The sequence below is a fragment of the Ascaphus truei genome, chromosome 16 (assembly GCF_040206685.1).
Source record: "Ascaphus truei isolate aAscTru1 chromosome 16, aAscTru1.hap1, whole genome shotgun sequence".
In the NCBI taxonomy this organism is placed as follows: domain Eukaryota; kingdom Metazoa; phylum Chordata; class Amphibia; order Anura; family Ascaphidae; genus Ascaphus; species Ascaphus truei.
Window position 1 is genome coordinate 31912376 of NC_134498.1, and position 23488 is coordinate 31935863.

Here is a 23488-nt window from a genome sequence, read left to right on the forward strand (position 1 = left end):
CAATTGATAAAAAGGCTAATCAGGTGTTGGATGAGCCCTCTCCCTGAGGATGAGCCCTGGGCAGAGGTGTAAATCCAGGAACTACAACTCCCAGGAGCCTCTGCTGCAGGGGCGCATTCGCAAAACATGTCCGCCCGGGAACACGAATTCTCTTACACGGGTGTCTTGAGAGAGGGAGCGGTTTTGGAAGCGGACACCCGGAAGCGGCTGTGGTCGGTGTGTATTCGGTCCCGGGCAGGATGGAGGAGCGGCTGCCTCCGGTTTATATTTACAGTGCGGAATATGTGGAGCTGTGCGACTGTATCATGAGCAAAGTGCCCCGGAGGGTGAGAGAGGGCAGATAATAGGAATGGGGGTGAGGGAGCAGGCTTTTGGAAGGGTAGAGGATGGGACGAGAGGGGGCAGATAATAAGTAATGTGAGAGAGAACACATTGGGAAGGGCAGGTTATGGGAGTGGGTACACATTAGGGGGCACATTATGGGAGTGGGGCAGTTGTTGAGGGTGTGGGAGGAGAGGCAGAGCAGCTGAGTTATTTCACTGTGTGTTATAGGCCAGCATGGTGCACTCATTAATAGAGTCGTACGGTCTGCTCAGGAACATGAGGTAAGTGTGTGTGTCTGTATTTATGTATATATAATGTATGTATGTGACACAGGCTACAGAGGGTAGTCGAAACTTTGGGCCATTACATAAAATACATTTTTCTGCTGCGCCTATCCCTTTGTTCTATATTTATATATACACACACATCTAGCTCTGCTGTCTTCTTTCTGTCCTTATATTTCAGCTCTGCGCTCTATGCTTTTTTCGGTCTCCTTTCTTGCCTTGTATCTCTGCTTTGTGCTGTCTCCTTTCTGTTCTTGTACCTCCGCTCCTTCAGTCCTCATTGGGTGTAATATGGATGATGTGGGGCGTTCTCTCTCTCTGTAGGGTGGTGAAACCCAAAGTTGCCACTATGGAAGAGATGGCCGCCTTCCACACTGACGCTTACCTGCAGCACCTCCGCAAGGTGAGCGAGGAGGGCGACAACGATGATCCTGAGACCATCGAGTATGGACTGGGTAAGGCGCGTGTGTTATACCCATGGGAATTATGCCTTTCTGCCAAACACGGTCACTGAGCGCATTCGAGCTAGCTGTATCCCTTTCCCTGCCTTGTAGGATGCTGTAAGGTTTAGAAGAGCAGAAACTTGCAGACAGGAGTCCACCTCTGAGGTGGCTGCATGCATGTCTCTAGTATTTATTGCCAGTTGCTGTCTCACTCGTGTTGTTTCCTTATATCTCAGCTGTGCTCTGTGCTGTCGCTGTCCTTTGCTCAGAGCAGAACTTAGATATGTCACAGTTCTGGCTTTATATCTCAGCTCTGCTCAGTAATGTCTCCATCTCCCCATATATCAGCTCTGCTCTCTCCTTTCCGTCCTTGTATCTCTGCTCTGGGCTGTCCCTTTTCCGTCCTTTTCGCATGTGAAATGGCATTGCAATGTTTTCAGGCTATGACTGCCCGGTCACAGAAGGGATATACGAGTACGCTGCTGCCGTGGGAGGTGCTACTATTACCGCAGCCGAGTGCCTGATTGAGGGGAAAAGCCGGATCGCCATCAACTGGCCGGGTGGCTGGCATCACGCTAAGAAGTAAGCATTATGGGGGCTAGGTACCCTCTCATTCCTATATATAAATAGAAAAGGGGTCAGTGGGATGATCCCATTGGTATCACAGTAGGAGGGCCCCTGCTCTTAATCGTGCATTTCCACAAAGGCTGCCAAAAAAACATTTTGTAAACAGTCATTGGCTTTCTAACTGTGCTAAAAGCAAAGATTTGGCTACTTTTTTTTTCTATCTGGAAATTACAAATGCATTTCTTCGGGGCCTCTGAATCGGAGCGTTTGTCTATCAAGTGTCGTCTTTACCTGTATCCCACCCTGTTGTTATCAGAGATACAATAAAGATGACGGCGGAGGCTCTGCCTGTGCAAAGACTTTAGTCCGACTGACCCCCTTATTCATGTCACTGTCACTAGTACACTTTGGTCCCAGGAGGGACTGACCCTTTAACTACTCTAAGACACATTGGCCCTTATTCAATATACTATGAAGCCATTTTCCCGTTGTGAAGGTGTTCATTGGAAAGGAGCTGATCTCTTCCCCAGCGCTGGGGAGCATCTTCACAGCGTATTTGATTTGTTTGAGTGCGCAGTTTATATTTTATCCAGTTTCATACATTTTTGTAACTTTACTAAACTGAGTGCGCCTGTTCTTTGTTTTCTCTCGCTATCATTTTTTATTTTATTTTTTATTAGATATTTGAAGAACCCTCTGCAGCTTTGGTTTACGGTGGAAATATTTCAAGTTGAGATAATTTAAACGAAACACCATGACTTGCCCGATTTTTTTTTTTTTTTTTTTTTTTTTTTTTTTATAAGAAAGTGTCATTTAGCTGCATTGAGCCCATTAAACAAGTCACTGTCATTAGGTCACTTGCTCCTTGATAATTGTATCCTTCCGCCCCAGAGATGTTTATTAAACACCTGCATTATTTTCTCCGTAGGGACGAAGCGTCTGGCTTTTGTTACCTAAATGATGCGGTTCTGGGCATTTTAAAACTACGGCAAAAATTCGACCGGGTCTTGTACGTGGATATGGATTTACATCATGGAGATGGTAATAATAATAACTTTATTCCATGTAACGCCTTTCTCCCAACGGGACTCAGCGCTTTACAGTTACAGTACAGTGCGCGGTACACGCAGCACATAGGAATGTCACAGACAGTCACTGCCCCGCAGAGCTTACGATCGATGTTTTTGGTGTCTGAGACACATGGACATCAAGTGACTTGCCCAAGGTCACAAGGAGCTGACACCGGTATTTGAACCTTGTTCCCCTGATTCCATCTCTGTGTCATTGTTTTACAGAGTCGGTGTCTTGAGAGAGAGAGCAGATTTGTGGAGGTGCTTTTCAGTGAGGGGTGTAGAAGTTGTTGGGAAAGAGGTGTGTAACTTCATAGAGCCGTATTGCAGGCAAAGTGTAAAATCAGAACGGCGCAGTAACCTCTAATGGTTTTACTCCCAATGGAGTGATGTAATCGGGCGTATCACAGATCAGCGGCAGTGTAGTTGGCGTTGTATCGAGTGATCTCAGGAGAGAGAGGGATAGAAACAGACTGTTTTGAAAACTAAAAATACAAATTTTATAATAAAACCCTCCAAATTCACGACTACTGACGAAGCTGCAAGCCCAGCGAAACGTGTTGGGTCCTACCGGTGAATCAGACAGAGTGTTGGGAGAAGCCTGTTCTTCATTTCCAGGCGGCCGTAACTGGAAGTGACACTGCCAGACGCTCCAACACAACGTACCCGTGGGAAACAGGAGCGGTGAGATCGGGACTCGCCCGGCATTCGGGAGTCACTGTTTAATCTACTACTGTGCTTAAAAAAAAACCAACTTACTTTTTTATAAGCCTTGAAATTGGAGGGTTTTATTATAAAGTTTGTATTTTTATTGCCATAACCGTCTGCACCATTGTTTCTATCCATCTCTCTCCTGAGATTACTCGATACAACGCCAACTACACTGCCGCTGATCTGTGATCCGCCTGATTTCATCGCTCCATTGTGAGTAAAGCCATTGGAGGTTACTGCACAGTTCTGATATTACACTTTGCCTGCAATACGGCTCTATGTAGTTCTCCTTTTCTCCTCTCCCTCTGTGCGGTCCCCTTCTTCTTTCTAGAAGATTCTGTTCTAAAGAGACGACAGAAACAAGTCCCTACAAGAGGGTTGAGTGGAGGAGTACACTTATTTTATTTAACACCCTTTGTTTGCTATTTTGCACATTTGTTTGTTGTTTAGCTCCACTGTTGGTTTATTTATCCTTTCACTTTACCTACGGGGCTGTTATTTTCGACACAGCTCCAAGTGATTCACTTTCGTCCACTATTGATCTTATAGTTGACACTTATTAATATTTTGCACTGTAGCATAGAGCGCCGCCCTGGGGTTTTTGTGTCTGTATGAAACATGTCACTGTCATTAGGTCGCTTTACATGGGACACCCTACAGGGGGACTCACCTTTTTTATAGAGCTAATCTACCCATACCGTACCTGAGCAAAAAGAAAAATCCTTTAACTTTTGAAGTGCCGGAAGTCCACCGGACTACCTGGATTTGTGGCCTTGTGATTGCTTAAGTAGCCATCACGTGGCCGTGGCTGCTCACCAATGATGAGAACGGATGTGGAGAGCTCTCTACTTCCATTTAGATGGAGCGTTGAGCCTGATCATCCCCTAAATACAATGGTTCCTAACTGCAGACCTCACGAACCCCCAACAGGTCCGGTTTTAAGGATATTCCTGCTTCAGCACGGGTGGCTCAGTCATTTTGGTTGCAGCAGGGATAGCCTTAAAATCTGACCTGTTGGGGGTTATTGAGGACTGGAGTTGGGAACCACTATAAACCGAACGTATTTGTGATGACATACCTAGTCCATCAGCAGGGCCTCTGGCATGCTGGGGCCAGTGACGTTCTAGGTTCGTCTATGGGGGAGCAAAAAGGGTTGAATAAAAATGTGAATTGTGTGTCATCTCTCTTCCTCAGGCGTGGAAGACGCTTTTAGCTTCACCTCCAAAATAATGACCGTTTCTCTCCACAAATTTTCACCCGGATTTTTCCCTGGTAAGTATCTTCTGGTGTGATAACGTTGATCTTTGCTAACGTCTCCCTACTAATGGGCAATGCATCTGCACGTAGCAGAACCTTTCCTCCTCCCTCTCCCCCTGTCCCCCCCCTTATCACACCTTTTTTGTTTGCTAAATATACCTTCCATACACAATAGAATAGAGGGCCAGTTTTCACCTCTTCAGTCTTTTCCCTGCTCACTGATTTATTTAAACTGTGTGTTTTCATTCCTAAACAATGAGCCCTAATTTCTAACCCTAAATCAATATGGCTGCTAAACCCCTCCTACTTGGTGACCTCACTGGACTTCAATGAGTCTTACCGGAGTAGCTCAGGATAAGACGGTTTCTCTGATAAGTTTCTGATGTCGGCATGGAAAACTGCTCTGAGCTGCCTGGTGAAGTGGAGCAAGTAAGAACAAGCAACAGCGGTTGCCATGTGGACACTCTACTGCAGGCTTTGGGCCTTTCTTTTTCATTATTATGTTTTGTTTTTTAATTGAATGTAATTGCCTTCGTTAAAAGCCAGCTGTACCTCAATTAAGAAAACCTTTAACCTGAATATTTGATGTTGGGTAATAACTGTGTGTTTAATACATAAAGAATGTATACCCATAACGTAATCCTCTTAAATCATCCCAGGTAATGGACTTCATGGTTCCCCTCAGTGTTCTGCATCTCACTGCTGTCATTTCTGGCTCTGCCTGTGACCGGCACCATTTGGTGACAGCAGATGGGGGGGGAGGGGGTGTTTTTGAGGAGCTGGACTTTATTATTAGTATTGGCAGCAGAAAGGATGTGAGGGGAGGGTGATGCCACTTTATACATCATTGGTGAGACCTCGCCTAGACTAGTATGTTCCACAGTGGAACATATCTCCAGAAGGATCTAGATACAATTGTAGATAGTGCACGATTTCAGTAACCCTACTTTGCACAATCTACAGCAGGGGTGCGCGAACTGGGGGGAGCGAGATTCTCTGCGGGGGAAGGGGGGGCCGTGGCGGTTATAGAGGCCACACACGCTTCCCAAAGGCATTTAAATTAAATGCCTGGCGAGCGGGGAAGGCCTCTGTAACTTCACTTACCTTGGCTCAGACGGCTTCTAGCGACACGTCGCCATGGCAACGCGCGGAGTCCAATGACGCCGCCGGGGTCACGGGACGCCGTGTTGCCATAGCAACGTGACGTCAGACCGCCGGTGCAAAGGTAAGGAGGTGGGGTGGGAGGAGGGAAAGAGATTGGGCACCCTTGATCTACAGCAAGAGGCCTACCAGGAAAGACTAAAGGACCTTAATATGTACAGCAGAGAAGGGAGGGGGGGAGGCGGTCTGATGCAAACTTTCAAATAAAGGAATTCAACAAGGTACAGGAGAAGCGCCTATATCAGAGAAAGTGCTAGAACAAGAAGTCATTCTCTGAAGCTGGAGTGTGCCGGGCTAAGGGGAAATAAATGGGAGGAAGTCATTCTCTGAAGCTGGAGTGTGCCGGGCTAAGGGGAAATAAATGGGAGGAGGTCATTCTTCATGGAAAGGGTGATGGGTTTGTGGAATAGTCTCCCAACAGCGGTAGAGACTAATATAGGAAGGTCATTCAAACATGCTTGGGATAGACACAGGGGGGACCTGAAATACAAAAGAAAGCCAAGGGATAGGGTCTGAAGGTTTACAACAGGTAGGAACAACTTGGCCCCCCTGGTTTGCCAATTTTCCTATCTGCTGTCAAATTCTAGTGCCACCAGGAGCTGGATTTAACATGAAGTCTCCCTTTCAGAGGTGGTGTACCCCCAGTGTTAGAAGTGTGTCTGCTTCTGGATCATTTAGTTCCACTGTGTCCCCGTCATCTGGCGAGAGACAAAAGTTCTGGTGCATTACACTGATGTCTGACACCTGGAACTTCCTGTCCATAAGTAACGACATCAAAGCGTTAATATGGCCACTTCCTGTTCTACTTTTTTTCCCTCAACTTTCAGAACTTCAGCAGGCTTTTAAAGACTAAGCTAAATCTATCTATATCTACACACACACACGCCTCCAGGAGAAACGAAAGGGTGGTTAAATCCTAGGAATTTAATACTAGGAAGTACCGGCACTAGCATTCTCTGTAAGTCTCTCGGGAATCGGCGGGTTATCAGAGCTGAACTTAACACAATTCAGCTCAGGCGTCCCTGCTTCCTAGAGAAGAATATGGGACGGGGGCATCGTAGGATGTACTGATGTTTTAAACCTGTTTTTTTTTTTAATGGTTTATTCTGGGCATTTTGAAATGATCCTCTCCTGCTCCCTTACACAGAGGAGGGGCGTGTGGGGAAGCTCTGGGAGAGGTGCCGAGGCAGGGATGGACTGAAATCGTGTTCCTTGAATTGTCTCGCATCCTTTCTCTCCGTTTCCTCTTTCATTGTTCGCTTTAAACTTCATGTCAGTTTTTACCCTGCATCAACAAGACTTATCTGTCACCAGACCGTCTGTGCCGACTTCCACTGCACAGCACAGGGAAATAACACTGGGAGATAGACCCTTTAACCCATTAAACCTGTCTCTGTCATTGGGACACGCTGCTCCTACATGGGATTAAACCTTTAACCCAGGGGTTCTCAAGACTCCCTAATATGTCTGGTTTTCAAAATGTCCCTGCTTCAGCACAGGTGGCTCAGTTGAAGACTGAGCCATCTGTGTGGAAGCCGGGACTGATTGAGCCACCTGTGCTGAAGCAGGGATATCCTGAAAACTCGATATGTTAGGGGGTCTTGAGGACTGGAGTTGAGAACCCCTGGGTTAAAGGTTTAATCCCATGTAGGAACAGCGTGTCCCAAATGACAGCGACATGTTTAATGGGTTAAAGGGTCTAACTCCCTGGGTTATTTTCCCATTAAACCCATCATTGTCATTAGGTCACTTTGTTCCTATGTGGGACTCAACCAGCAACTGTAAGGTAGTCTGCCAATTAGTTTGAAATAGTTTGTCATTTGTCACAGGGACCGGTGACATTTCTGACATTGGCCTGGGCAAGGGACGCTACTACAGTGTCAACGTTCCCCTACAAGATGGCATCAAGGATGATAAATATTATCTGGTCTGCGAGGGGTAAGAACTTCTCACCACACCCCAATTAAGGGAATCTCTCATCTGAATGTTTCCATGTCGGGTAATAACTTTGTGTGTTTAATACATCAAGAAAGGGATATATATCCATACAATAATCCATTTAAAGGACATCATGGTTTCCCCATGTGTGCTGCCATGTTCAGTGTTCTGCACGCTCCGGGGGTCACGTCCTGTGATGTCACTTCTGGCTCTGCCTGTGACAGGGACACTTTGGTGACAGCAGGAGGGTGACGTCTGAAAGGAGCGGGATTTTAATATGAAGTCTCCCTTTCAGACAGCGTTTCTTTAGCAGTGATGTACCCCCAGTGTTAGAAGTATACTGCCTGCGAACAGGAAGTCACCGTTTTGCCACTTTGACGTCATTTATGGACAAGACCTTCCATAGACAACCGTGTAATGTCCCAGAACTTTCATCTCTCGCCAGATGAGAGGAAGATACAGCGGAACTAAATTATCAAGCAGCAAAGATACTTCTAACAGTGGGGGTTCATCACTGCTAAAGAAACTCAGTCTGGAAAGGAGACTTCATATTAAAATCCCGCTCCTTTCAGACATCACCCTCCTGCTGTCACCCAAGGGTCCCTGTCACAGGCAGAGCCAGCTATGACATCCCAGGAGGTGACAGCAGAGAGATGCAGCACACATCGGGAGTCCATGAAGTCTATTACTTGGGGTGATTTGACTGGGTTATTTATGGGTATTTAACCCTTTCTTGATATATAAAACACACACTGTTGTTAGCGGCCATGTCAACCAGTGGCTGATTTCCCATTAAGCCTGCTGGAGCGGCAAGATTTGGGCGCGGCAGAAATGTCCGCCCCCATATACTTTTGCCGCGCTCTCTGGCCTGATGGGAAGTCGCTTACATATGCCGGGCGCCTTCTTGCTGTCTCCTTGGTGTCTCCTTGGTGTCGTCCTCTTCTTCCTTCCGAGTCCGTGACTTCAAATTACGCCACGGACGTGACCAACATGGCGTCTCGTTTCCATGGCAATGTGACGTTGCGGCGTCGTGACGTTGCGTTACCATGGCAATGAGACGCCGTGTGATGTCAGTTTGGTGACGTCCGCGGCGTTATTTGACGCTGTGAATCGGAAGGAGGGGGAGGCGGCCGCCACATGTAAGTGCCGAGGGACGGCGGATTTCGAAATCCGCCGCTGATGACGGCATTCAGATTGTGTAATTAGGGTGTAGCAGGACATTGCACGTCTTTGTGTTGTACTGTTTTCTGGTATATGTTGGTGCCATGTTAGTGGATATAGCCATACCAGTTGTCTTGCAGTGTCCTGAAGGAGGTGTTCACTGCCTTTAACCCTGAGGTGGTGGTCCTGCAGCTGGGGGCTGACACGATAGCCGGGGACCCCATGTGCTCCTTCAACATGACCCCTGAAGGCATCGGCAAGTGCCTGAAGTACGTCCTGCAGTGGCAGCTGCCCACGCTCATCCTTGGAGGAGGTGATGATGTTTCTCACTCTGGTGCTCTGACAATGTCTCGCGCCGTGGCTCTGGCGCGTGCGTGTGTGTGTGTATATACGTGTATATAAAGCTCTATTACCACCTCGCATTGCCCTTTCCTCTCGCCCCTCCTTTTACCCTGCCTCCCTCCCCTCTCTCCAACACAGGCGGCTACCACCTCCCCAACACAGCTCGCTGCTGGACATATCTGACCGCTCTTATCCTTGGCAAGACCTTATCTTCTGAAATCCCAGACCACGAGGTACGCTGCTCAGCCAGACCGGAGGGAGGGGGGGCGGGAGAGATAGGCGGACGGAGAGATTTTAAACCTGAGTCATTTTGCCTAATCGAACCGTCCTCCGGGCTCCTGAATACACTTTCTGTTCCGATACACTCTCCTGTAACAAAGACGCTTCTGTACCTGTCAAATACTGAGCCCTTGTTCTGCAAATACTGAACAGTACACCTTCTTTTCACCTATTTTCTGCCTCCTTTCTTCTTCTTCTTTTTTTTTTATAAAGTGCTTCCAGAGCCAATAAACGGTGAATTCCTCCGTAATAGCCAAATTAGATTAACGTGTCACCTGCTGCTCACAGACAGGGGCCCATTTGGAGAAATATGTCCAAAGCATGAAATGACCGGCCTGTCGTGTGTGACCCCACGTTCTGCTATACCCAAAAATTCAGTTCCAGTTTTCCTAGAAACCTCACCTTCACCCACCCCTCCCAGCTGATCAAATGTTTGAGAGAAATTCTCCGTATAATTAAATGAAGTAGCCTGGCACATGGTAGGAAGATCGGTGTGTAGATCGGCGGGTAGTCGGGAGGACGGATCGGCTGGTGCGCAGATAAATGATGTTTATACAAGACGGGTGACGCTATCTGTAGAATGAAGGTGTTGTCAGAAAGGTGGCGCTCACACTCCCCTCTCCTCCTTCACACGCTCAGTTCTTCACGGAGTACGGCCCAGACTACGTGCTGGAGATCACTCCGAGCTGCCGGCCAGACCGCAACGAAGCTCAGAAAGTGCAAGAGATCCTTGGGTCTATCAAAGGTGAGAGAGGGTAACTGAAGGGTGGCCGTGACATGTTGAATGGGTTAAAGGGTCAATCCCATGGAAGAGCACAGTGACGTGTTGATAGGGGCATGTTTAATGCATTTAAGGGTCAGTCCACAGTGTTTATTTGGCAGTGCAGAGGTTAAGGGCGCCTTACTACTCTAGATCAGAGGTGGCCAACCCCAGTCCTCAAGGGCCACCAACAGGTCAGATTTTAAGGATATCCCTGCTTCAGCACAGGTGGCTCAGTCATTGATTGAGCCACCAGTGCTGAAGCAGGGGTAGCCTTAAAACCTGACCTGTTGTTCCTGGAGGACGAGTTGGTCACTGCACTAGATTGTGTTTGTGTAGGGAAATGCAGTCGGTGTGGAATGCGTTGGAATCCACAGCTAACAGGTCCCATGTGTGCTGGGAGAATGTGCTGGCCCTCGGGTCACTCAGCAGTCACTCCGAGCCCTAAATAACAACGTTGTAATGACAGAAATGTGATCTCCGAGTGGGACATAACATTGTGTGTGTTCTCTAACCAGCGGAGCACAGCCCCCATACATCGCATGCGTCCTCACATCCGTATCCCATTAAATCTCTCCTGACGCACGAGCTCTGTTAATGCTAATTGCTTTGTAACTGGAGGCTGGGACATATGGCTGCCTCCTGCAGCAAACCTCTCTCTCACTCCATTATCTGGGACACTCATTACTGAAGGGTTAATACTGGGCTGGAGGGACACCGACCTCCTATGCATTAGTAGGGGATCTCCAGAGGTCAAAGGTTGATGGAGCATTTTTACTTTGTGCTTACACCTCCAGCAGTACTGCTTTTTGTTACAGTTCTCCGCTTAGTATCTTTCCTGGTGGAACTACCACCCCCCGCCCCCCCCCCCCCGACAAGCAGTGATCCTGCAGTGTGCCCCATGCTAACGAGCTATTTCGAGCTTTGGGTTTGCCCTCCTATCTCGGGTACGCAAACTGGGGGAAGGGGGGAGGCCGTGGAGACAAGGAAGGGACCTTACAGAGGCCCCGCGCTCTTCCCCAAACCATTTAAATTCAATGTCGGGGGAGAGCGCAAGGCCTCTGTAAGGTCCCTTCCTTGTCTCCGACGGCTTCTGGCGATGCGGCGTCACATGACGTTGTGACGTCAGAACCGGAGACGAGGTAAGGAGGGGGGCGTGAGCAGGGAGAGAGCAGACGGGGGCGCAGGGGGAAAGGTTTGTGCACCCCTGCTCTATCTGATCCCTAAATCTGATGCAAGGCTTCCTTTTTCTGCAGTGTGCTTCCTTGATCCCTCGCTCTCTCTCTCTCTCGCGCTCTCTCCCACCTCTCTTATTGTGCAGAGTTGGTGTCACTCTTTTTACCAACCAAAACGTAACTGATTCTTATTTATTTGTGATGTATGTTTATAACTCTCCCTTTCTTTCCCTTGTTCTCCTGCCACTTATCTCACTGTTATGCCTTCTCTCTTTCTGTTTCCCTTATCTCTCCCACCCTCCTCTCTTCGCGCCTCGCCACCAGCCCTTCTGTCTCGCTCGCGCCTCCACCCACCTACCTTTCGGCCACCCCTCCACTATTAGTGCTATAGCAACATAGATAGTAAGAGATGAACAGAAATGGATATCTTGAAATAATTTAAATATAACTTTATAAAGTATTATTCAGCATATTTGTTAAATATATGAAAATTATTCATAAAAGTTACTTTATATATTAATGTGCACTTATTTTTTATTTTTTTTTAATGTTATAAATTGTGTTTATATTAAATATGATTTAATTTATTATGTACATTTTTGTTTGCCTTAATGGTTATTTTGGTATAGCTGTCGATACTAATTTATAGAATCGATATATTTTGTAATTGTCACTATTACACATTATGAATTTACTGTATAATCTAGTATATCACTATATTACAGTGATTTTGCCCACTCTTGATTTGTATATTGATATAATTGATATATTGGAATGGATTATAAGGGGTCACATAACAAAACATTTGGCGTACAAATCTTTGCACTGCATTATGGGATATATATATAGATATATAGATATATATATATATATATATAGTATTTCAGAGTAGATCCTAGAAGGATCAGAAAAGACTCCCTCATATATCGAGCACTCAGTGTTGGGGTACAATAGTAAGACTTACAATGGTCTATTGGTATCAATACCATTAATGGGACAAAATATGGCCCTTCTCGACCGGATTAGCTCAGAAAAAATAATAAAATTTTATTTAGGTAATTACAATTGATAGGGTTAAAAACACATATAAAACATTCAAACATTAAAAAAACCCCATTAGGAAGTGGTTAGGTGAGCTGTCAATCAATCAATATAATGTACAAATGTAATTGCTCACCACAGTCGTCTAATTGCGGAATAAAGTATTAGTGGACAAGCAGGTAAGTTTTCCCTTCAACCTTATATAGTAAAAGGAAGGGTATCAGTGGTGTAATCTGTATACCTTTGTTACCAGGTATATGTATATGTCTATGTATAAGAATTGTCACCTGCCCTAGGGTACAGTGCAGTACATATATTGAGCTCTGCTTCAAAGGGAAAACAACAACAGTGAGGGTTGTATACTTTAGTCACTCATATAGTGTATATGTTTTCTCTAGGAAGCCTGGGCGGTCTCACCGCAAACAGTGCTAGCTCAGTATTGTGTCTAATAACACTGTATGTATCAGGTATCTCGGCTTAGATGTATAGCCTAAGATACAAAGTGTATCATATATATGCACTGCCTCGGGAATGCAGTCATCACATATATTCTGATATAATAAGCAGGTGCAAGGGGCTCCGTTTCAAAGGAGACCAATACAAAGGATGGTGCACACTCTTAAAACCCGTATATAGATAGGTGGTAAGCAGGACGCCCCCACCGCGGGCAAAAAGGACTTAATGTCGCATACAGATCACTGGATATCCTGTCTAGATACAAGACTGTCTCCAAACACTGCTGTCTCTGCTCGCAGACGCTGCCACTTCTGATGACGTCACCTGTCACACATTAATGGTATTGATACCAATAGACCATTGTAAGTCTTACTATTGTACCCCAACACTGAGTGCTCGATATATGAGGGAGTCTTTTCTGATCCTTCTGGGATCTACTCTGAAATACAATTTATTTTTCCCTTAGAGCACCTGTTACACAACACATATACGTATACACACATGGATGAGCGGTTTATTTACCTTATATATATATATATATATATATATATATATATATATATCTATATCTCTAAACACTGGCTTTTGTATTTCGTACGTTATGCACCTGAGAAAGGGTTAACACGGGTCCCCGAAACGTCGTCGTACTATCTTTGCCACTGAATTGCAATAAAGGATCTAAGGGTCCGTGAAAGAAGAGTGAAGCTATTTTTCTCCTTTTCTACTGCAGCTAAAAGGGACGCGCAAGGGTGTACACCTGCATGTCACTTCCCAGAATCCTCATTTGCCGCTTAACCGATGTGTGATGTGACACTGGAGGGGGGTGGAGGGGGTGGTCACTTTACAGCGTTTAAGGTTTGGGGACCTGTGGAATACCTGCAAATACCCATGTGGGTTTCTGTCTGTGCTGTATTTATTGTGCAGAGTTGGTGTTACTCTTTTTACACCACCCATAACGTAACTGATTCTTATTGGCGAAGCAGAGCTGTGTGTGGTTATAACTCTCCCTCTCCCCTTCTTTCCCTTGTTCTCCTGCCCCTTCTCCCTTTATCTCACTCTTATGCCTTCTCTCTGTTTCCCTTCATTCCCCTCGCTCTCTCTTCGTCCCTCTCACTCTTCTCTCATTTTTCCTCTTTCTCTTGCTCTTTGCCCTCCTCTTCCTCGCCTCTCTACATCCCTCTTCCCTTCTATTCTCTTCCTCCCCTTGTCTCTCATATTTTCCCTCACCCCTCTATCTCTCACCCTTTCTCCCTCCCCTCTCCCAATATCCTTCTCTCTGCCTCTCCCCTCTTTCATTCTCCTTCCTTCTCCCATTTGCTCTCTTCCTCCAGGTAACTTGAAGCAAGTGGTTTAACACACCCACCCCAGAAGAGAGGCTGTATTCTCCTCCCGATGTTCATCATTCCCTTGTTCAGCTCCTTGTGTATAAAGACGCTGTCCTGATGATCCCTGTGTATATATCTGCGAGACAGTTACAGACGCCCCCCAGACCCCGTCTGTATCCTGACACCTTCTCTCCCTGCACTATGAATATATATTTTTTTAATCTTTTAACTTTTTGTTTTTTTAAGGATCTCATTTTTAAATGGGTAATAAATGCTGTTGACAAACTTGTAGTGTGTCTAGTAACATGGAACATTGATCCTAGTGTACTATATGTATGTAGCATGGCGGGAATATCTGTCTCCCTAGGGTGGGAGGGATACGTCCCTTCTGTGTGTCTGTGTGACTGTCACTCTGGAGACGAGGACAGATTCCACGGGCTGTCTCTGCCTGTCGCTGTCACACTGTTTGGGGCAGGAGCAGACTGATGGAGTGAATTATATCTGTCCCTGTGTAACCTTGCAGGGTGAGCGACAGACTTAATGTCCCATAGGTCACTGGTGTCTGTGTGACTGTCAACCTGCAGTCGGCCATTGTTCGAAAAGCACTTTACACTTGGCTTCAGAAGCATTTATGCAGCCGCCTCTGGGGTGGAATCCGGGTGGGTGGCTGAGGCACAGGGAGGGAAAGTGATTTCCCCTCTGAAATGTCTTCACAACAATTTATTAAATAGAAATAGCTGTGTGTTAGTCCAGTTGTGATAGTGCAGAGTTAATTGAGTACTTAAGTATTAGGTATGGGGAGCGCAAACTTTATCACCTGTGCCCCCCTGCCGGCTGTTCACCTCTCTCTGCTGCACACCCCCCCTCTTTCCCCCCCTCACCTTTGCTCCGGCGGCGTTATGACGTCACTTTGCCATGGCGATGCATGTAAGAAGCCGCCGGAGCAAAGGTAAGTGAGGTTTACAGAGGCCTTCTCCGCTTTCCTGGCATTTAATTTAAGTGCCTTCGGGAAACGCGCGGGGCCTCTGTAAACCCCGCGCCCCCCGCTGACAGTCTCGCGCCCCCCCAGTTTGCGCACCGCTGTATTAGGTGATACCTATTTTTTATTTGGTCTAACAATTGATATTATAGGACAAACTTGTAATGTCAACTGTTATTCCAAATAGAAAAGGTATCGCCTAATACTGAAGTACTCACTCGCGCAACCGTGAAACCTGCGGTTCCCAGCAACACTTTGGAAAGCAAAAAAATACCACACAGAGCGATGTTAGAACATGCAAAAAAGTATGGTGTTACAGGCAGCACTGCCAAATACAATTCAAGATATAGAGTGTCTGGTGCCAGGGAACGGCAGGAGGGGGACCCCAGGCCCTCCCAAAACTATTGTACAAAAATGGGTGGTGTTCCCAGCACTCAGTGTAAATATAACGAAACGACACTGGAATAAGGCAAAAGAATAAGTTGTATTAGCATAACCATATATAGTACAAAATATGGCGGATGCTTAGACTATATGTAAAGGGGTTTATGCGTACAAACAAATGCCCAAATGTCGTGGTGGGAAGGGAGGGGCGTGGGAGAAAAAGGGAAAACAAAAAGGGGAGTGACACAATGCCGTGATGGCAAAAACAAATCGAATGTGATAAGAGTTAAAGGGGGCAACGTTTCGGGACGTAGTGTCCCTTCCTCAGGCCTGTTCCCACAGATCCCCAAAAAAGGAACCTGCGGTACTTTCCTTCAAACCATACCACATTGGTCTCCCTCCCAACTGAATAAAAAATTGGTGTAACTAATCACCAAAACACAACAACGTTAGATAGTACTGTCAGACGGGGAAATCACACAGCCAGAAAACCACACTAAGTCGTCATAACAACATGGTCACCAATACTTGTAAGATTCTTGAAACAGGATGCTAAATGAATAACAACTCCAGTTAAAGTGGGTGTATCTGGCTACGGGTCCTAAGAAAAAAAAATACATATATCAAAGTGTCAATATAAACACTGAACCAGTATGAAAAAATATATCAGGCTAGAGGTCCTAATGTGGATAGATCAGACTGATATCATGAGCTATGTTCAATGTGGCTAACCCAATAGACAGAGATATCAATGCATGAGGAAATAATCTAGAACAGTCCAAGTGCAATGCAATCATCAATATCAAGGTTCACAAGTGCAGTTCAGTTCATAAAGTCATACGTGTCACAGGAACAGTGATGAGACCCAGCCTGTAGTGCAGCCTGCTCCTGATATCAGTCTGATCTATCCACATTAGGACCTCTAGCCTGATACTGGTTCAGTGTTTATATTGACCCTTTGATATATGTATATTTTTCTTAGGACCCGTAGCCAGATATACCCACTTTAACTGGAGTTGTTATTCATTTAGCATCCTGTTTCAAGAATCTTACAAGTATTGGTGACCATGTTGTTATGACGATTTAGTGTGATTTTCTGGCTTTGTGATTTCCCCGTCTTTGACAGTACTACCTAACGTTGTTGTGTTTTGGTGGTTAGTTACACCAATTTTTTATTCAGTTGCGAGGGAGACCAATGTGGTATGGTTTGATGGGAAGTACCGCAGGTTCCTTTTTTGGGGGGATCTGTGGGAATGGGCCCGAGGAAGGGACACTACGTCCCGAAACGTTGCCCCCCTTTAACTCTATCACAATCGTGCTATCTGGCTTTTTGCCATCACGGCATTGTGTCACTCCCCTTTTTATTTTTCTTTGTTTCCCTTCTTCCCCCACCCCCGTCCCTTCCCCCATCCCCGTCCCTTCCCCCACCCCCCTCCTTTCCCACCACCCCCCTCCCTTCCCACCACGCCATTTGTTTGTACGCATAGACCCCTATACATATAGTCTAAGTGTCAACCATATTTTGTACTATATATGCTTATTCCAATACAATTTATTCATTTGGCATATTCCAGTGTCGTTTCATTATATTTACACTGAGTGCTAGGAAAACCACCCATTTTTTATGTTATAACATGCGTAATACGCAGAGCGATGTAATAACATGCGGACCGGTATAACACGCAGAGCGATGTAATAACATGCGGACCGGTATAACACGCAGAGCGATGTAATGACACGTAGACGCTTAATACGCAGATGAAGTAATAACGCGGTCACACGTATGATATGCAGAGCGATGTAATAACACCCCAACATAATGTGCAGGGTGATGTCATGGCACGCAGAACCGTACAATACGCAGAGCGATGTAATAACATGCGCATGTAGTTATGTCGCCCTGCATGTGATTATATTGCATCGCAAGCGCAAGCGTTCCACGTTGAGCAGTGAAACCATCACATTTTCTTCTAAACCACCAATCTCCAGAAATAGTTGTGAAAGTGGCTGATAAACTCAGAGCCTGGAAAATATTACGATCAGTTGTTACGAAGGAGCCGTGCTGATTCATTCAGGCTGACCCCGAGCGATAACCCAGCAAAATCTCTTTTTTAATTAACTGCGGACAATCTCTTCTTTGTTTTCCAACCTGGGGGAATTTGGAGGGAGGGGGGGTGGACCCCAGTCTGCATTTTTTTTTTTAAGAAGGAGACACAAACAATCTTTTCACTGTCTCAGTCTTATACTGCTCTATTCTTTAGCATGTCCAGATTTGAATTCCTTAAATCAGCACTGTCCGAGCCTGTCCCTGATTATCTGTACACAGGAGGTCACCCTACATTACATGTAAAACCAGGACTGTGTGATCCGGTCTCTGATAATCTGGACTAAGGTGGTGACCCTACATTAGATTTAAACCCAGGACTGTCTGAGCCTGTACCTGATTATATGAATTTAGGAGATCACCCTACATTAGATATAAACCCAGGACTGTCTGAGCCTGTCCCTGATCGTATGAATTTAGGAGATCACCCTACATAGATATAAACCCAGGACTGTCTGAGCCTGTCCCTGATAATATGGACTCAGGAGATGACCCTACATTAGATATAAACCCAGGACTGTCTAAGCCTGTCCCTGATCATATGAATTTAGGAGATCACCATACATTAGATATAAACCCAGGACTGTCTGAGCCTGTCCCTGATAATATGGACTCAGGAGATGACCCTACATTAGATATAAACCCAAGACTGTCTGAGCCAGTCCCTGATCATATGGGTTTAGGAGGTCATCCTACATCAGATATAAACCCAGGACTGTCTGAGCCTGTCCCTGATTATATGGACTCGGGGTAATCCTAACCTCCTTTATAATAGGAAGGATTATAAAACTCCAGAGCCAGCTCTGAACACTCCACTTCATTCTTTATACCAGACCACACTGCTCAGCTGGGCTCCTATTTAACATATGATCACAGGATACCTACTTATAAGGACAGTTTCCTAAATGGAGTCAGACTGAGATCACAGTGCACTTTGGGATTTAAACACAGGACATATCACCTCTATCCATAGAAATGCCATAACCCCATTAATTGCCCTCCTGCGATTTTATTACACACAAGCAATGGGTCTTCGCAATCCCTGAGAACACTGAGAATGTATTCTTATTTCCAGCTGCTAAATACTTCTTTCTTCTTTAAACACAATAGAAAAGGTAGGTACCACTTTTCTTACATTTTAAACAAATAACTTTTCTTGAGTAGTTGTTTAATACTTTGGAAACAAATAGAAGATATATTATTATTAGTAAAAAATAATTTGTTAGAACTGTTACTGTATTATATTATGTATTACCTATCTATATATTCTGCATACATCTGCATAAATATATATTATGTGAATTTATATAATTTTATTCAAATTCTGATTTTCACAAATGTATTTTGAATGTGTGTGTACAATATATATATATATATATATATATATATATATATATATATATATATATATATATATATATTACACACATACATACATTGTTGTGAACGAATATGTAAATATATATCTACATATACACAATTGGGATGTCCTCTGTTTTGTGTGTGTGTGTGTGTGTGTGTGTGGATATACATACACACACACACACACACACACACACACACACACACACACACACACACACACACACACACACACACACACACACACACACATATATAATGCAAATGATGGGCAGATACAATTGAATTAATTTTAAAGGTGGCTAAGGGTAGTGAGTACATAATATTTTGTATATTAATTATTTCCTCTCTTGTACTGCACAGTGGAATATGATGGTGTCTTATAATTCTGATAATAGCACAAATTTATTTATATTAATCCTACGTTTGAATTAAAAATAAAAATAAAGAAGCTTTTTGATTTTCCATGGGGCTGACAATTGAACCCATTAAACATGTCACTGCCATTGTGTCACTTTGCTCCTATGTGGGACTGACTCTTTAACCCATTAAACATGTCACTGCCATTGTGTCACTTTGCTCCTATGTGGGACTGACTCTTTAACCCATTCAACATGTCACTGTCATTAGTTCACTTTGGACCCCTGTGACAGCGAAGGGTTAACAGTTTTAGTAAGAGGACAGGAAAAACGTCAGAAACCCAGCAATGCAAGTCCTTGTGTGTAAGGAAATAATTGGAAAATGTCTGTTTTCCCTGAAGGATCCCATTGTGTTCCTAATCCCACTGTATCTCTATAAACATCTGTTTAGAGAGAGCCGGGAATCTTTATTGCTGTCTGAACAGCTGTATACTATGTGACGGCTTCTTCACCGCAAAGGAGAAGCTCCAGTTAAGGCTGACAACACACGCACACACCTGTATTAAATAAAATCATTATATATATATATATATATATATATATATATATATATATTATTATTATTATTATTTTATATATATATATATATATATATATATATATATATATATATATTTATTTATTTATAAAATATTTTACCAGGAAGTAATACATTGAGAGTTACCTCTCGTTTTCAAGTATGTCCTGGGCACAGAGTAAAACAAATAATACATGGTTACAAATACAGTTACATAAATGAACAAGGTATACATTTATATACAAGACATTGCATGCACAGTTAAAGAAAATATATATTATGAGCTTATGAAACAGTTACAGACCAGATTAAAGTGTGAGACAGCCTTAGATTTGAAAGAACTTAAGCTGGTGGTGGATATGAGAGTCTCTGGTAGGTTGTTCCAGTTTTGGGGTGCACGGAAGGAGAAGGAGGAACGTCCGGATACTTTGTTGAGTCTTGGGACCATGAATAGTCTTTTGGAGTCTGATCTCAGGTGATAGGTACTGCATGTGGTAGGGGTGAGGAGCTTGTTCAGGTAGCTGGGTAGCTTGCCCAGAAAGTATTTGAGGGTGAGACAGGAAAGGTGAACTTTGCGCCTAGACTCTAGTGATGACCAATCTAGTTCTTTGAGCATTTCGCAGTGATGTGTGTTGTAGTTGCATTGGAGAACAAAACGACAAATTGAATTGTAGAGGGTGTCAAGTTTGCTAAGGTGGGTTTGAGGAGCCGAGCCATATACTATGTCTCCATAGTCAATAATTGGCATTAGCATCTGCTGTGCAATACGCTTTCTGACCAGGAGACTTAGGGAGGATTTGTTCCTGTAAAGTACCCCTAGTTTGGCATAGGTCTTGGTTGTCAGGGTATCAATGTGCATCCCGAATGTTAAGTGGGAGTCAAACCATAAGCCCAGGTATTTAAAACTAGTGACAGGTGTTAGGGTGGTTTTAGCGTTGGTTCTAATCAGGAGCTCAGTCACTGGAAGCTTTACAAATTTAGTCTTGGTCCCAAATACCATTGTTACAGTCTTGTCAGTGTTTAAAAACAGTTTGTTTTGGGAAATCCAGTTTTCGAGTCTCAAAAAGTCAGACTGAAGTATGTGTTGAAGGTCAGAGAGGCTATGGCTGTGTGCATACAGGATTGTGTCATCTGCATACATGTGTATTGAGGCTTCCTTACAAGCTGTGGGAAGATCATTAATGAACACTGAGAAGAGTAGGGGCCCCAGAACAGAGCCTTGCGGGACACCATATAACCTGTGAGTGCCTGATTTTTTCCATATCAGTATCCACTTACTTTTTCAGTACCACCCGGGCAAGTTCTAATGTGTTGTGTGTTTGTGTTTGTATTGAGCTGTAAATTGTATCTTATTCACATAGGCATATACACACTTGTGTTTGTACTGTATTTATGTATTTTACAGTATGTATGTGTGTGTGTCATATATATATATTTATTTATTTGCGATAGTGCAGAATAAACGAGTACTTCAGTATTAGGTGATACCTTTTTTATTTGGACTAACAATTAATATCATAGGACAAGCTTTCGAGAGTTCTCTTCCTCAGGTCAGTATTGCTGACCTGTGGAAGAGAGGAGAACTCTCGAAAGCTTGTTCTATGTATTTACATACACATAACAGATGTGTGTGTGTGTGTGTGTGTATATATATAATATGTGTGTGTATATATATATATATATATATATGTGTATATATATATATATATATATATATATATATATATATATATATAATATGTGTGTGTGTATATATATATATATATATATATATATATATATATATATATATGTGTATATATATATATGTGTTTATGTATATATATATATATATATATATATATATATATATATATATATATATATATATATATATTATATATATATATATATATACACACATACACACACACATCATTTATTAATATTTGGCAATACATATAACCTCTTATCATTCCTTTTCCCCCTGGGTAAGCAGAAATCCTCTGCTAAGATCTCGTCCCAGAGGTGACTGCATCAAGGTTTAAATGTACTGACATTTTTATGAGAAAGTTAAATGAGGTCTGTAGACCAAGACTCTCATGGGATAAGAGGGTGTCTAACACAGAGGGCTTGGAAGTCACATCTGCCTAATGGGAATCCCGTTAATGAGACGCAGTATTATTTTATTAAAGGGGCTGTACTAAACTATTAACCTAACCCCTTAGCCAGATTGAGCGCTCTTGTATGTAAAGGGTTAAATTAGCGAAAATGTATGTCTGGCATTAGAATATAAGGTACACTGCCCTATTTATTGTGGGCAAATGGAGCATTCTGAGCCTGTTCCAGCAGCTAAGAGTGGGGATTGGCTCAGCCCGTTGCCAGGGATACAGTCAGCCATACAAGGCACCCCATTTCCGAATGTCTCATTGCGTGCTAGATCACAGGGTACGTTTCGGAATGGAACTTACTGGCTGGTTAATGCCCTGGTTATTATTTAAATGTAACATGTTATCCCTCACTTTGGCAGGACCGGCTTTGTAGGGGCGAGCTCCCCCTCCCCTCTGGCACAGGAATGAAGGACAGAGAAACGGTGGCCTTAACTCCCTGTCCTGCATCCACCATGAATGGCAGTAAGGCCAGCGGCATCGGAGGCCCTCACTTGCCCAGTGCTAGTGTCTTGGGGCCCACGGCGGCCATCGCACCCCCGAAGCAGGTTCCTTTTGGACTACCCACACCCCAACACCTCCTGGCCAGCATGCAGCTTCAGAGGCTCAATAGTCAGTACCAGGGTACTGGGGACTCACCAGGCATACAACCCTGGGCCTTCACCAGCCAGGGGCCTCTTGCCAGCAACCCAAGCAGTGCAATTTTTGATGTGGATCGGGTTGACGAGGAAGTCCTGATGTCTCTGGTTCTGGAGCTCGGCTTAGACCGGGCTAAGGAGCTCCCGGAACTGTGGTTGGGGCAAAACGAGTTTGACTTTGCCCCAGAACTACTGATGCAACCTGACAAATGATACCAGCAACGCATTGCTTCACTGTCTCCTGCTGGGGGGAGGGGGTAGCGCATCAGTCTCTTCTGCCTGTGTGTCTGTCACCGTGCGGTGGGAGGGAAAGACTCCACGTCCCACATTTCCCTTCTCTCTGTCACTCAGCGGTGTGGTGGACAGACTCCATGCCCCCTAACTCCTTTCTGTCTGTGTCACGGTGTCACCCTGCTGTAGGAGGCTCAGACTCCATGTCTCACAACGCCCTTCTGTGGGAGGAACGGCCTGTAATATTTTATTTAAAACATATTCATTTTGAAAATCCTGTTGGAAACATGATGATGGTCAAAGTAACTTTTTAATTTCTCTGTGTGGGATAATTTAATATGGCTGCCGCTGGATTTTCTAACAGCTGCTGCTTAACTCGTCCCTGAGCGCCGCATCTTGGAAATCACTCCTAT

At 44.4% G+C, this 23488-nt stretch overlaps 1 protein-coding gene across 3 annotated transcripts; it reads left to right on the forward strand.

The window, feature by feature from the left end:
- Positions 1–168: 168 nt before the first annotated feature.
- HDAC8 (histone deacetylase 8) lies at positions 169–22717 on the forward strand. 3 transcript variants are annotated; one of them, XM_075572984.1, is made up of 11 exons: positions 169–326; positions 553–605; positions 933–1063; positions 1492–1633; positions 2547–2659; positions 4594–4671; positions 7647–7755; positions 9057–9229; positions 9397–9491; positions 10177–10282; positions 22569–22717. In XM_075572984.1, the coding sequence occupies exons 1-11, from the start codon at positions 240–242 to the stop codon at positions 22580–22582; spliced, it is 1101 nt and encodes a 366-aa protein (XP_075429099.1). In that variant the 5' UTR covers positions 169–239; the 3' UTR covers positions 22583–22717. The 3 variants fall into 3 exon arrangements, with proteins under 3 accessions (XP_075429099.1, XP_075429098.1, XP_075429100.1); XM_075572983.1 differs by lacking the exon at positions 22569–22717 and adding an exon at positions 14301–14579; XM_075572985.1 differs by lacking the exons at positions 553–605; positions 22569–22717 and adding an exon at positions 14301–14579 and having other exon boundaries at positions 175–326.
- Positions 22718–23488: the final 771 nt, after the last annotated feature.

Bases quoted from the DNA above. Each gene is read 5' to 3' on its own strand.
- HDAC8 (XM_075572983.1), top strand. From the start codon at position 240: ATGGAGGAGCGGCTGCCTCCGGTTTATATTTACAGTGCGGAATATGTG. The intron at 1,064-1,491 runs GTAAGGCGCGTG...CAATGTTTTCAG, and splicing joins GACCATCGAGTATGGACTGG to GCTATGACTGCCCGGTCACA. The intron at 9,230-9,396 runs GTGATGATGTTT...TCTCCAACACAG, and splicing joins CACGCTCATCCTTGGAGGAG to GCGGCTACCACCTCCCCAAC.